Source organism: Argopecten irradians, chromosome 8 (genome assembly GCF_041381155.1).
Source record: "Argopecten irradians isolate NY chromosome 8, Ai_NY, whole genome shotgun sequence".
Taxonomy (NCBI): domain Eukaryota; kingdom Metazoa; phylum Mollusca; class Bivalvia; order Pectinida; family Pectinidae; genus Argopecten; species Argopecten irradians.
In genome coordinates this window covers 38,842,342-38,857,556 of record NC_091141.1, presented here as the reverse complement: position 1 = coordinate 38,857,556, position 15,215 = coordinate 38,842,342, and the positions used below count along the sequence as shown (strand labels likewise).

Sequence of the window (15,215 nt, the reverse complement as noted above, 5' to 3'; positions counted from 1 at the left end):
AAGATGTGCACTTATGTTTTCTTATTCGTCCTCAAATGAAATATGTAAACTAGGGACAATGGATAACTTACATATGACATTCGAGAATTTTTTTTATTAATCTAAAACATTGTAGCAACAGAAGCAGCAACTGTCAGAGATTGCGACTTGTCGACAATGGTGTTTTGCTTATAAATATCAGTTCAAAAATGTAATATGCAAAACATTAGAAGGTTCTAACCTTGAAAATAAGATAAGAGTGATACTTTTTGTTATATGAAGATAATCAACACTATAACAGTCTGCCATCTCTATTAAATATAAACTGGTTGGTCCATATATATCAATCCATTCACAGACTCTAGCAAAACAACGTGCTCAAACTTCAAATTTCAAAGCGATTCCTTGAGATCTATGTGTTTTGACCGTGATCTATTTCTTGCAAATTGCGAGTGATTGATATGTTATGCTTTTGGGTAAAGAGTTCATCGGAGGAACTGCAAGGAATTAGTGCCTCAATACTACAATGGTTTTTTTTTTACCTTTTTTGTCTTCAAATTAAAATTAGATGTAAGAACTGGTATGATTTGAGCACATTTTTTTTCATTTTAGTACAAAAATAGATTCATTGATATAGGACCTGAAGGAAAGCATGTGCACGGTGTAGAAATAAAAAGCATAACCCAATACTCGTCAACCGAAGGGTGTGACAGATACAGTTTCCGGTATTCCTCAGTTCCAATGCAACATGAGCATTAAATATCAAGTAATTTGGTAGATATAATTAACAATCAGGAACATGAAGATATTAACTATTTTTGAAGATATAATATGCAACCATCGCAACGGAATATGCAAAGTATTTCTTAATTGTAACTAATAAAATCACTTTCGTTTAATGAATTTGAAGAAAGCTCTATCATAATGTTGTTTTTCACACTGTCACACCCCAAAGGATTAGTGTTAAGATACCATCACAATAAAACTTAATTTAAACACACACCATATCAAGTAATGTATAAAGGGAGAGTGGGAAGGTGATTTCTATTCATTCAGCAACCAGCTCTTCAACATTTCACATTTTTGTCGGTTACGATATCTTAATAGCTGTTCAAACGAGGAATTTTTTTTTTAATCACAAAAATATTAAAATGAACCAGGTTTAGACTACGGCATAGTTGCCAAACGAATAGTGTATACAGGGGAATTCAATTAATGATAGTAACATAGTATGAACTTGGATTTCTTACTTCCTGTAACGATGAGCTCTGTAACAGTACTGGTTCCAGTTCCTACGACATTGGTAGCAGTACAAAGATACTGTGCTCCATCGCCAGCAGCAGCGTTTGTGATTGTGAGGTCAGGATTGGCTACTGTAGCACCTTGGTATTTGGTACCGTCAATGGTTATTAAAGTTTCGACTCCATTCAGACTTCTTCGCCAAAGTACACTTGTGTGGCCTGGTGTGGCGGTCACTGTACAGCCGAGTGTGACTGTCTGTCCGGTAATTACAGAGTACTGCGCCTGGTCTACAAGTACCACTGGGAGACCTGTAATATTACGAATAAGCAATCACAACATGAAAATGCCAGTTGCCAACAACTCCATAGTATCAATAATGTAATTGAATATCTATCAAATAATAACAGTTTTTATTATTACACACACAACACACAAGTTGATTATCATGTTACAATTATTAAGTGTACAGTAGGCAATAATACTGGATATAGTTATGAGGAAAGATACTGAGCTAGAACCAAAACGGCTAAAAGTTGTGAAGATAAAGTCAAGAAAACGTCAAGAGGCAGATTACAAAACCAACCAAACATGACCATGATTGCGCTTATCCCTTGTGATAAACAATTAATAGTAATATAGTCAGTTATCATCGCTGCTTAACCTACTTCTCCTAAAATTCATCTCCTCGGTTCTGGGTGATACAAATATGGAAAAATATCTATGTTTATTGCAATATTCATTCACTTTTACTAAATAATACCAGCTATGGAATAAACCTTTTCACACTCAAATATCTGAATATTTGAAAGAACAATTTTGATTAAAATTCCTGCGAGTGGCATATATGATCCTTTACTTTCTAGATATGTTGTTCAGTTAAAAGACTTTGAAGCATTTGCTTCAATTCCTCTATTTGGCCCAAAGATTCCTCTTTTCTATTTGGCCCAAAGATTCCTCTTTTCACAAGGATGGAACGTTAACTGATCGAATAATAACACAATTTTAAAGTTCCTGTGTACATATGGTATGGATGATGTTATTTGTGTAAATACGGGCATTACATGACAACATTTGCTTACTTCCTGTTACAGACAGGGAGACCTGGGCACTCTGTCCTGTTCCAACTTGGTTGGTGGCAAAACAGGTGTATGTGCCCTGGTCTCCACTGTTGGCATTGAACACGACTAAAGATGGACTGCTAACGGACGACCCAGCATAGTTGACATTGTCTATTGTCAGTGTAGTAGTCCCGCCATTGGTGGGAGTGAACTGCCAGAAAACACTGGTATGCGTTGGATTGGCAGAGACAGAACACTGTAAGGTTACTGATTGTCCCGTAGCCACAGAGTAAACTGTCTGTGAAACAGTAACTACTGGTAAATCTGTAAGAGAACAAGGCTAAATCTTTTAACACACAAGTCTACGAGGGTAGTGCCAGATAGAGATGGAAGACTGATAGAACCAGATTTTATTTCTGATTACGGATAGCAGTCTTGGGTTTTATAGTTTGATCTGCGATGCAACTAGTTAATAGTTCAAATTAATAAAAAAAAAATCTTTACTGATGTTAAGTTTCATTCCAAAATATTGCGTCAATGACATTGGCCAGTACACTGAGCTTATATCTGCCCTCTTCATATCTGTATAAAATTGTAATGAGTATTCACAACCGGTTATACACGTCAAGCCATATCGCAAAAATAATTCAATAGAATTCAATTTTCAAAATTAAGGTCCAAATCTATCTGCAAATTGTAGCCAAACAAATACCTGGATATACAGCTATTCCAAAGAGTGTAAACACCTTTTTAAAACCCTATCAATTAATTGACCCAAAACCCCTATTTTTTATCACTGACGGTTATTTGTATCTCATACAAGATATAATATACCCAAAAGCACAAGAAAACATTCCATCAAGTATAATAGTCCCACACTCTGGAATAAATTATCATCCAGTAAATGCAAATGGTATATGGAAATAGCAGTCTTCCATTCCCCCATAATAAGTAAGTGTTCATTAGTTTATGTGCACTCAAAGTTGAAATGTGGAGGGTATATTGCTCCTTTGAGAGTATGACAAATGAGCAACACTTTTTTAATTTTGAAGGGAAAATCCTGTCAATATTGTGAAATCATTTATATTCAGTGATTTGAGAAATATGTCCTTATATTTTTTATCAACACAAAAGGTATAAAATACACAAACCAAGATGAAACGATTGTTGTTTGTTGTGTAAAACTTTCTGAAACTATAATTTCATAAGACTTGACTTCTATCATTGAACGAAAAAAAACTTCAGCCTCATTCTGTAAAGCTTCCATTGTCCACACCCTCAGCGAAAATGGTTTATCATAAAAAATCACAAATATAAAAGTATTCTCACACACCAAGAGATGTTAAAAAGAAGACGAGGTGGTCAATATTCATTCAGCAACCGAGCTATCAATTACGATAAAGTGGACTGCTTGCGTGTGGATATTTTCACTAAGCTTTAAAATTTCAAACTGAATGAAAAGTTTATAGTATATTCATCAGAGTTATAGAGTCAAATTTATTTACATGTCAAAATGTATTGACATAATTGCGGAGAGATATTTTTACAAAAAGTTAACGGATGCAAGGAAAAAAATCAGATATCACATGTCGTAATAATTCCCATTTTACAGTATAAATTTATTCTTCAAAGGAAAGTCAACATTTCAGATCATGCACAATAACTGTTTCCAAACACATTTATACCAAAATAGCAATGAATAATATTTATTATATTATATTTAACCTTATTTCAGAACCAGCAAGGTTGTAGATGAACCTTAACATTATATTTCAACGGGATTGAAGATAATATATGTTGTATGAAATACTTACTTCCGGTGACAGACAGTGAGGTCTGACCACTGGTTCCAGTTCCTACAGCATTTGTAGCTGAACAAGTATAAACTGTGGCATCATTGCTACTAGCACTGTTGATGGTAAGGGATGGGCCATTAACTGTTGATCCTGTGTATTTGACTCCATCAATATTGAGTGTAGAGGCTACACCATTGTCGATACGCTGCCAGAAAACATTGGTATGGGTAGGTGTGGCAGACACGGTACATCCCAGAGTGATGGATTGTCCGGTAGTAACTGAGTAGGCGTTCTGGGCAACGGTGACAACAGGAAGACCTAAAATATTAAAAACAAGTCAATGCACACATTTCATTTATGAACATAATCCTACAGTACACGAATTACTAAAAATGGCTCGGTATGATCATGACCATGGGTAATGAATTGTACTTTATCAAAGCACTTATTGATTTGATTAAAAAAGCTTGTTTTACCCCCTCAATATTGATAATAACTACTTTTCTAGCCATATATCATTTCAAAATACATGTTCCACTTTTTTCCAAACATTTTCAGAAGGTTTAGACCCATTTAGATTTATTTACATGTCATAAAATTCAAAACATTAAAATGTTAAATGTAGAAAAATACCAAAAATAAATCCTGTAGATTCTGCCAGAGGATCTCCAATACATATGTCAAATAAATTGAATATTAAACAAGATTGTGCACTCCCCATTTCCATATTTAGCAGTTGCACCAGTAAATATACAGCTATAATATTCAGAAATCCATAACTCTCCAAAAAATAAAGATATTTTCAACCCCAGAAAGTGATACAAAACTTCCTAGAAAATCACGTGATGTTATGCTGATGAAGCCGATCATGTTGGAAGATAATTAGTTGAAAACGATGAAGGCAATCCCTGAGCAAACAAGATTTATAATGCATGTACAAATTAACGACTAAAGGTGGGGCACCAACATCCTCATACTGAATCGGTTACATTTGCTAACTTTTTGAAAACCTTTTTTATATTTATATCAATATGAATCTCGCAAAACAGATTGGTACGTGTATTATTTGAATTTGCTAATTACATTTTACACTTAATAATCAGTGGCAAACATATTAGGTCCAATCTCATCATGACATATTACATATGAATATCTAAATGCTGAAATATATCACATGACAACATTTGCTTACTTCCTGTTACAGACAGGGAGACCTGGGCACTCTGTCCTGTTCCAACTTGGTTGGTGGCAAAACAGGTGTATGTGCCCTGGTCTCCACTGTTGGTATTGAACACAACCAAAGATGGACTGCTAACAGACGATCCAGCATAGTTGACATTGTCTATTGTCAGTGTAGTAGTCCCGCCATTGGTGGGAGTGAACTGCCAGAACACACTGGTATGTGTTGGATTGGCAGAGACAGAACACTGTAAGGTTACTGTTGTTCCCGTAGTTACAGAGTAAACTGTCTGAGCAACAGTAACTACTGGTAAATCTGTAAGAGAACAAGGCTAAATCTTTTAACACACAAGTCTATGAGGATAGTGCCAGATAGAGATGGAAGATCATTGTACTACCCCTGTTGTCTTTCCATATATACACTATTCAACCTCTTATATCATTTTTATATTGTTTAACTCGTTAATTGGAAGTTAGCAGGACCTGGTTAAACTTTTGATACAGTGAAAGCATTTGAAATTTTAAGTGAACTTGAATATATAGTGGTTAAAATGGTAAAATGACCCAATCATATTTCAGGATACTAAACAAATATGATTTTTTTGGAAAAAAGTCCTAATTTTTTTAATTATAGAACTAGTCATAATGTACTTCCATCTCCATCACAAATTTATACTTCCATCTTCACCACAAAAAAAGCATGTGCAGATATGTGAAATAAAAAAGTTGTGTCATTCCCTGCCTAAACTAAAGCAGCTAAACGTCTTAACTGTTAATCTTATAGTTGCAGAAAATATCTTAAATTCAAGGCACCAGGTAATATCTAAAATGTCAGGAAAGGTTATTTATCTCCCGCAATTTTTCCTGAAAGATTTGCCATAATAGGTTTATGTGTAACTATAAATCCTATCTAAAGATAAGAACCCTTCTATAATCAATATTACTAATTGATACACATCCCAATCTTACCTTACTCTCTTACCCCTAACCTCGTTTAAGTCTTCACCATATCTTACTCCTAACCTTGTTTAACTCCCAACCTTATCTTACTCCTAACCTTGTTTAACTCCAAACCTTATCTTTCTCCTAACCTTGTTAAACTCCATAGGCCAGCCTTTAGTTGTTTTCCTAACCTTGTTAACCTTGCTGTCCATGTCTTTCTACTAACCTCATTTTATTAACCTTATTTGGTGTCCATTTCCAAAAATACTCCCAACCTTGGTGTCTTACGCATAACCTTAAACTTGCTGCTTTACCCTTTACTTTTAAGATGTCTTCACAATCTGTGATATCACACTACTTATCATGCGCTATCATGAATTAGGTATTGTCATAAAAACCTATATTAACAAATGTCTAATTAGCCCTAGGATTTACAAGCACATTTCCATAAATAAAATGTTAGACAAATACAGTGAAAGGAAAACGTTTAACAAGTGCAATAGGCAAGGTGTTCTCAATACAAGCAGCAACCACACCCCAACAGCACATCTTGAAGTTAATTTCTGTGTTGTTTAGTCCTTTTAGAAGGTTCTTTTTGCCAAATTTCCTAGAAAGATCAGACTTTTTCTTATGGAGTGGTTGCCAGATGATTGAGTAGTGTTTTCAATGAATAATATTCCCAAGAACTCACTTCCAGTAACAGTCAGTGTAGTTGTCGATCCTGTCGAGGTGCCTACAGCATTGGTGGCAAAGCAGCTGTATGTTCCACTGTCAGTGGTATCAACGTTGATAACAGTTAGATCCTGTCGAGGTGCCTACAGCATTGGTGGCAAAGCAGCTGTATGTTCCACTGTCAGTGGGATCAACGTTGATAACAGTTAGAGAAGGCGTGCCGACTTGGGAACCAGAGTAGTTAACATTGTCAATGGTGATTGACTGTGTACCGGTGCCAACATTGCGCTGCCAAAATACATTGGTATGGGCTGGGTTCGCATTAGATACCGTACAGCCAAGAGTGATAGAGGTCCCAGTTGTGGCAGTGTAAAAAGACTGTGTGACTGTAGTCGTTGGCACAGCTAAAACAAAAAATAGTATACAATCAGTGGTCTATATCCCTCAATGAGTTTATATTTTATGTATATTTGCAAAGTAATATGGATAAAGTATTATATTGTACACTTTGGTGCACGTTGTCTTTGATTTTGTTTATATTATGACTATTTGACTGGCTATATTGACCAAATTAAATCAACAGCCATGATCGCCAACCACTTATAACATGAAATAACTATTATAATATAATTGATATGTTATAAGTGTCACTCGTAGGATAATGGATTTTGGATGTTTCTTCCTTTTATGTTTCCTTCCTTAAATAAAGTTTCTAGGACACAAAGCTCCTCCCGTCATAAGCTTTTAGGACAAATACAGCTAAAAGTACAATTTGGTCCATCATGCTTCCTTATATTCTTAAAATAAGTTTGTCCTCCCTTATTTTCCATACAAAGAACACACTTATTATCCTTTACCATCGTCGAAACCAATACCAGTTTATAAGGAAAACTTTTTGCCACGTTCAGTGCTAGCACTTCTCTCTATAAGATAGCTAAAATATTACAAATTAATATAAATCATTTTCATGTTCAGAAAAATGTTTTTTGCAAATTTCAAAAAAAAATGTTTTAAGTACATTCTGTGAAATTTCCTAGCCATTTGCTATATTGGTTGATTTGTCAGAACATTGAGAAAGATCCCTATCATCGATCACTTACAATAATAGTTATCAGATATTGATAAGAAAAAAAGTTGGCTGTTCACATACATTGTTAATTTAATGCAGTTTTGTCAAACCAGTGGAAATAGTTTTAGTCATTTCTACTTCATGCAACTGTCAGTTCAATATCAAGTATCAAATATTTATCTTTCTCATGCATTACATCTAAATCGTTATACATTATTAAGTTTAAGACATTAATTCTAATTGTTATATATATAGATGACGACATTTTCTGATTACTAGGATATACCATGCAGTTTCATCAATCAATATGATGTGCAGTTGAAATCTTATCAATATGTAGTGCGAATTGCTTGTGAGAGACAAAAAAAATTCAACCACTAATACACACATCAGATGTGATGACATCAGAAATTGATAGATCCGTATGGAGTGGGGATTCGCATTTTAAAATTTATAACAATGAGGGGTGACACGAGATCATTAATGTGTAATATGAAAGGTTAACCGAGATGATAATCGTGCAATATGGCAGGTGTCACCAGATCAGTGATGTGTACTATGACAGGTGTCACCAGATCAGTGATGTGTAATGACAGGTGTCACTAGATTAGTGATGTGTAATATGACAGGTGTCACTTGGTCAGTGTTGTGTAATGACAGGTGTCACTGGATCAGTAATGTGTACTATGACAGGTGTCAATAGATCATTAATGAGTACTATGACAGATGTCAATAGATCAGTAATGTGTAATATGAAAGGTGTGACTTAGTCAGTGTTGAGTACTATGACAGGTGTCAACAGATCATTACCTTGTATTACAACAGGTGTCACTAGATTAGTAATGTCTAATATGACAGAAGTCACTTGATTAATAATGTGCAATATGAAAGGTGCCACTAGATTATTAATGTGTATTATGACAGGTGTCACTAGATCAGTGATGTGTACTATGACAGGTGTCACTAGATCATTATGTGTACTATGACAGGTGTCACTAGATCATTAATGTGTACTATGACAGGTGTCACTAGATCATTAATGTGTACTATGACAGGTGTCACTAGATCATTAATGTGTAATATGACAGGTGTCACAAGATCATTAATGTGTATTATGACAGGTGTCAATAGATCAATAATGTGTTATATGACAGGTGTCACAAGATCATTAATGTGTTATATGACAGGTGTCACAAGATCATTAATGTGTAATATGACAGGTGTCACTAGATCAGTGATGTGTAATATGACAGGTGTCACTAGATCATTAATGTGTACTATGACAGGTGTCACTAGATCAGTGATGTGTAATATGACAGGTGTCACTAGATCATCATTGTGTACTATGACAGGTGTCACTAGATCAGTGATGTGTAATATGACAGGTGTCACTAGATCAGTGATGAGTAATATGACAGGTGTCACTAGATCAGTGATGTGTAATATGACAGGTGTCACTAGATCAGTGATGTGTAATATGACAGGTGTCACTAGATCAGTGATGTGTAATATGACAGGTGTCACTAGATCATTAATGTGTACTATGACAGGTGTCACTAGATCATTAATGTGTAATATGACAGGTGTCACTAGATCAGTGATGTGTAATATGACAGGTGTCACTAGATCAGTGTTGTGTAATATGACAGGTGTCACTAGATCATTATGTGTACTATGACAGGTGTCACTAGATCATTAATGTGTAATATGACAGGTGTCACTAGATCATTAATGTGTAATATGACAGGTGTCACTAGATCAGTGATGTGTAATATGACAGGTGTCAATAGATCAATAATGTGTTATATGACAGGTGTCACAAGATCATTAATGTGTTATATGACAGGTGTCACAAGATCATTAATGTGTAATATGACAGGTGTCACTAGATCAGTGATGTGTTATATGACAGGTGTCACAAGATCATTAATGTGTACTATGACAGGTGTCAATAGATCAGTAATGTGTACTATGACAGGTGGCATTAGATCATTAATGTGTACTATGACAGGTGTCACCAGATCAGTGATGTGTAATATGACAGGTGTCACTAGATCAGTGATGTGTACTATGACAGGTCTCACCAGATCAGTGATGTGTAATATGACAGGTGTCACTAGATCAGTGATGTGTAATATGACAGGTGTCACTAGATCATTAATGTGTAATATGACAGGTGTCACAAGATCAGTGATGTTTACTATGACAGGTGGCATTAGATCATTAATGTGTACTATGACATGTGTCACCAGATCAGTGATGTGTAATATGACAGGTGTCACTAGATCAGTGATGTGTACTAAGACAGGTCTCACCAGATCAGTGATGTGTAATATGACAGGTGTCACTAGATCAGTGATGTGTAATATGACAGGTGTCACTAGATCAGTGATGTGTAATATGACAGGTGTCACTAGATCAGTAATGTGTACTATGACAGGTGTCACCAGATCAGTGATGTGTAATATGACAGGTGTCACTAGATCAGTGATGTGTAATATGACAGGTGTCACTAGATCAGTAATGTGTAATATGACAGGTGTCACCAGATCAGTGATGTGTAATATGACAGGTGTCACTAGATCAGTGATGTGTAATATGACAGGTGTCACCAGATCAGTGATGTGTAATATGACAGGTGTCACTAGATCAAGAATGTGTATTATGACAGATGTCAACACATCAGTTATGTGTAATATGACAGGTGTCACTAGATCATTAATGTGTAATATGACAGGTGTCACTAGATCAGTAATGTGTAATATGACAGGTGTCACCAGATCAGTGATGTGTAATATGACAGGTGTCACTAGATCAGTAATCTGTCATATGACAGGTTGTCAACACATCAGTTATGTGTAATATGACAGGTGTCACTAGATCATTAATGTGTAATATGACAGGTGTCACTAGATCATTAATGTGTAATATGACAGGTGTCACTAGATCATTAATGTGTAATATGACAGGTGTCACTAGATCAGTGATGTGTAATATGACAGGTGTCACTAGATCAGTGATGTGTAATATGACAGGTGTCACTAGATCAGTGATGTGTTATGACAGGTGTCACTAGATCATTATGTGTACTATGTGTCACTAGATGTGTACTATGACATGTGTCACTAGATCATTATGTGTACTATGACAGGTGTCACTAGATCATTAATGTGTAATATGACAGGTGTCACTAGATCAGTGATGTGTAATATGACAGGTGTCACTAGATCAGTGATGTGTAATATGACAGGTGTCACTAGATCACTAATGTGTACTATGACAGGTGTCACTAGATCATTAATGTGTACTATGACAGGTGTCACTAGATCATTATGTGTACTATGACAGGTGTCACTAGATCATTAATGTGTAATATGACAGGTGTCACCAGATCATTTTGTGTACTATGACAGGTGGCACTAGATCATTAATGTGTAATATGACAGGTGTCACTAGATCAGTGTTGTGTAATATGACAGGTGTCACTAGATCAGTGTTGTGTAATATGACAGGTGTCACTAGATCATTAATGTGTACTATGACAGGTGTCACTAGATCATTAATGTGTAATATGACAGGTGTCACTAGATCAGTGTTGTGTAATATGACAGGTGTCACTAGATCAGTGTTGTGTAATATGACAGGTGTCAATAGATCATTAATGTGTACTATGACAGGTGTCACTAGATCAGTGATGTGTAATATGACAGGTGTCACAAGATCAGTGATGTTTACTATGACAGGTGTCAATAGATCATTATGTGTACTATGACAGGTGTCACTAGATCATCATTGTGTACTATGACAGGTGTCACCAGATCATTAATGTGTACTATGACAGGTGTCACTAGATCAGTGTTGTGTACTATGACAGGTTTCAGTAGATCAGTGATGTGGCATGTGTTTAGCAAGATTTCAAAAACGTTTTTTTTTTCCATTGGTTGGGGTACATACAAAAGACTCCGGACAGCATTTAGGAAATAGTCCCTTTGGACGTATGTCTCCTGGACAGAACCCATTTGGACATAAGCCAGTGGAAAAAAGTCCCTTGGAAAAGAAGCCCCTCCGGACCTTAACCTCTGACAAACGCCTCCCTCCCGAAAAAAACCCTTGGACGAAAGATACAAAAGCCCCTTCAATATGTCAAATGGTGGACCTGGGAAATGTCCATAGAATCTTTTAACATAGAGGTTTTACATTTTAAAGGTGAGCTTTAAATGTTTAATTTTGTAGTAAGTTAATAGAAGGATTAAAGAGTTACATATTATGTGCTTAGAACACAGAAGTTGTACTCAGTTGTTATATTTGTGCTTTAAGTCTGCACCCATGCACCTGTTCATCACTGCCACAATGTGAAAACCTACTTCCTGTGACAGTCAGAGTGATAGTAGAACTCTGACCAGTTCCAACATCATTGACCGCGAAACATTGGTAGTCTCCCGAATCGGAACTGGCAGCATTGAAGATGATGAGAGATGGAAAATTTGTTGTTGACCCACTGAATTTGACATCATCAATGTTCACGTTTTCAGTGATACTATTGGCGGTTTTCTGCCAAAACACACTGCTGACTGCTGGGTTCCCACTTACTGTACAGCTTAGTACAATCGTGGACGCAATTAACCCTGTGGCAGTTGCCTCATTTATAGTTGCAGTTGGAATAGCTAAAAAAGCAAGTTGCTTTTAGAATTAAAAAAATATGAAAATTGATCAGATCTTTAGATTATCAGATGAAGGAAATTTTCATATGAGAAGCACTTCTTGTAAATACTTATAACACCTCCTTAAGTATTACAAAAATGATTAAAGTTTATTTCCTAAACTTGACATTATGTCCAGGTCAAAAATCCTTTTGTCTTTGTGATTGATAATTGATATAAAAAATAAAAAACAGACTTTCAAATAAACAAATCATAAAGACAGTATATCTTATTTCAATGATAATTAATATCATACAATAAGATAAACTAATATGATCGAAAATTATAGCACCATATTTGCATAATAATGTATTCATCTAATTCTTACTGACACATATACGCATTGTTTTTAACAGAAAAAAATGGCATTAGCTCAGGTTATAAAAGTAAAAACACGTATAAACGTATTAAGAAAAAAGGTGAAACATATTATCCATGCACAATTATCTATGAATCTTAAATAAGGAAAACTATTCCCACAACTATAATCAATGGCAAATAATACTGCCAAGAATTGATCATAAACTTGTGGGAAATAGAAATAAAAGCATAATATTAAACTTACTTCCTGAAACAGTGAGCGTTGTAGAACTTTGTCCAGTTCCTACAGCGTTGGTGGCAAAGCAGGTGTAGGTACCAGAGTCAGCGATCTCTGTGGATATGACGGTAAGAGATGGGGTATTGACTTGTGAACCAGAGTAGTTGACATTATCAATAGTGAGGGATTCTGTCCCAGAGCCAACATCACGTCGCCAGAAAACAGTAGTATGGGTGGGGTCGGCTGACACTGTACACGCTAGGGTAATGGTGGTTCCTGTTGTAACACTGTACGAAGCTTGTCCTACACTGACGACAGGGATGGCTGAAAAATAGATATAGAAAATATGTCACAGTAGCAATAGAGATGTTTGAAACAATGGATATAGAAAATAGGTCACAGTAGCAACAGGTTTGACAGAAACAATGGATATAGAAAATAGGTCACAGTAGCAACAGGTTTGACAGAAACAATGTATATAGAAAATCGGTCACAGTAGCAATAGGGTTGCTAGAAACAATGAATATAGAAAATAGGTCACAGTAGCAACAGGTTTGCCAGAAACAATGGATACAGAAAATAGGTTACAGTAGCAATAGGGATGACTTAATGGGCATAGAAAATAGGTCACAGTAGCAACCATGACTAAACCAATGGATAAACAAAATAATTTTCTGTCTCAAAAAATGAGGAATTACAGAACTGTTAAAATTATTTGGAAATAGAGTAAGACTGCAGTTAACTACTTAGTCTTACTTTGACTAACAATAACTTACTAAAATTCTCCATTGTTCAGCATCTTGTAATTTATTAACTATGACCTATCAAGTTTATGAACATTACAAAAATGCCAAGAGGACCGGTATAGCAAACACCTGGTTAGTATTTGTACAAGTTTGTATCAAAAACTCAGGAAAATACGACCAGTAAAACATTTTTTTTTTTAATATTAACCGGTACTTAGTTTCAAAGAAGTAATATGTATAAATACAGCAATGTTGACCCCAATTTGTCCTGTCTCTCAAATCTGTTGAGGTGTCAGATTTATTATTTAAGATGGAACATATAGATATATATATATATCACTTACATCCAGTCACTGTCAGTTGCGTGGTAGCGCTGGATGTTCCAGCAGCATTAGCACCAAAACATGTGTATGTTCCTGTGTCTGTGGGGTCTACTGAGATAATGGTAAGAGATGGAGAGGATGTGCTAACTCCTGAGTAGTTAACATTATCAATGGTGAGTGTATTGGTGACTCCATTGATAGTACGCTGCCAGAAGACATTTGTGATGGTCAAGGATGACGTCACAGTACACTGAAGGGTGAAGGTCGTTCCTGTGGTGGTGGAGTAGGCAGTGGAGCCAACAGTCACGGTCGGAGCAGCTGTGAATAAAATCATACACGTGATCTACACAGGGTTCTGTCATCAAGGCAATCATATAATTAGATGTAATATTAAAGAATATAGTCGATATAATTAACAATACTACTTTAAACGTAACCATACACATGTTACAATGACTTAAGTACTGTGTAAAATTACAAGACTTGACTTGAAAGTAAACAAACATATAGTAGAAATCGCAGAAAGAAATAGCTTAGCTCTGTATAAGTTGTTAATTTTTTTTTTCATTTTTAATTTTATGATGCAAATTACTTTCACAAATGTAATTGATAAAACGTTAATAATCTTTTATAGGAAACCAAACCTGAAATCGCCGACGAAACCAAAAAACTGGAATTCATGTTAATCTAGAAAAAATGTGTGTTAGACAAAAAGTGTTCGCTATTTCCTTCCTAACCTTAATTTCAATTATGAAATCAAATTATGTAATGCAAAAAGCCAAGTGTTCGTAGCACTTTCGCTCGTTATCCTTGGAACAAATACGTCCTTGATGTATTGTAATAAATACTTTACTTCATCAGAACTTTAAATGTGAAATTACTTTAAACTTTGTTATTGTATTCTTTGTAACTTACACAGAAGTGTGTTTATTATCAAATTGATATTGATACGATCGACTGTTCAAATTAGT

General features: G+C 35.4%; 1 protein-coding gene across 37 annotated transcripts in view; it reads right to left on the bottom strand.

The window, feature by feature from the left end:
- LOC138330320 (serine-rich adhesin for platelets-like) overlaps nucleotides 1-15,215 on the bottom strand; it is a 98,481-nt gene that overhangs the window by 56,858 nt on the left and 26,408 nt on the right. For 32 of the 37 annotated variants that reach the window (XM_069277826.1, XM_069277825.1, XM_069277824.1 and 29 more), the window contains 9 exons: nucleotides 14,266-14,562; nucleotides 13,203-13,499; nucleotides 12,302-12,601; nucleotides 7,008-7,272; nucleotides 6,888-6,925; nucleotides 5,268-5,570; nucleotides 4,094-4,393; nucleotides 2,301-2,603; nucleotides 1,230-1,529 (listed from right to left, as the gene is read on the bottom strand). In XM_069277826.1, the coding sequence (XP_069133927.1) occupies nucleotides 1,230-1,529; nucleotides 2,301-2,603; nucleotides 4,094-4,393; nucleotides 5,268-5,570; nucleotides 6,888-6,925; nucleotides 7,008-7,272; nucleotides 12,302-12,601; nucleotides 13,203-13,499; nucleotides 14,266-14,562 (2,403 nt within the window). The remainder of the gene's footprint in view (nucleotides 1-1,229; nucleotides 1,530-2,300; nucleotides 2,604-4,093; nucleotides 4,394-5,267; nucleotides 5,571-6,887; nucleotides 6,926-7,007; nucleotides 7,273-12,301; nucleotides 12,602-13,202; nucleotides 13,500-14,265; nucleotides 14,563-15,215) is intronic. The other 5 variants (XM_069277849.1, XM_069277855.1, XM_069277837.1 and 2 more) reach the window with 4 other exon arrangements.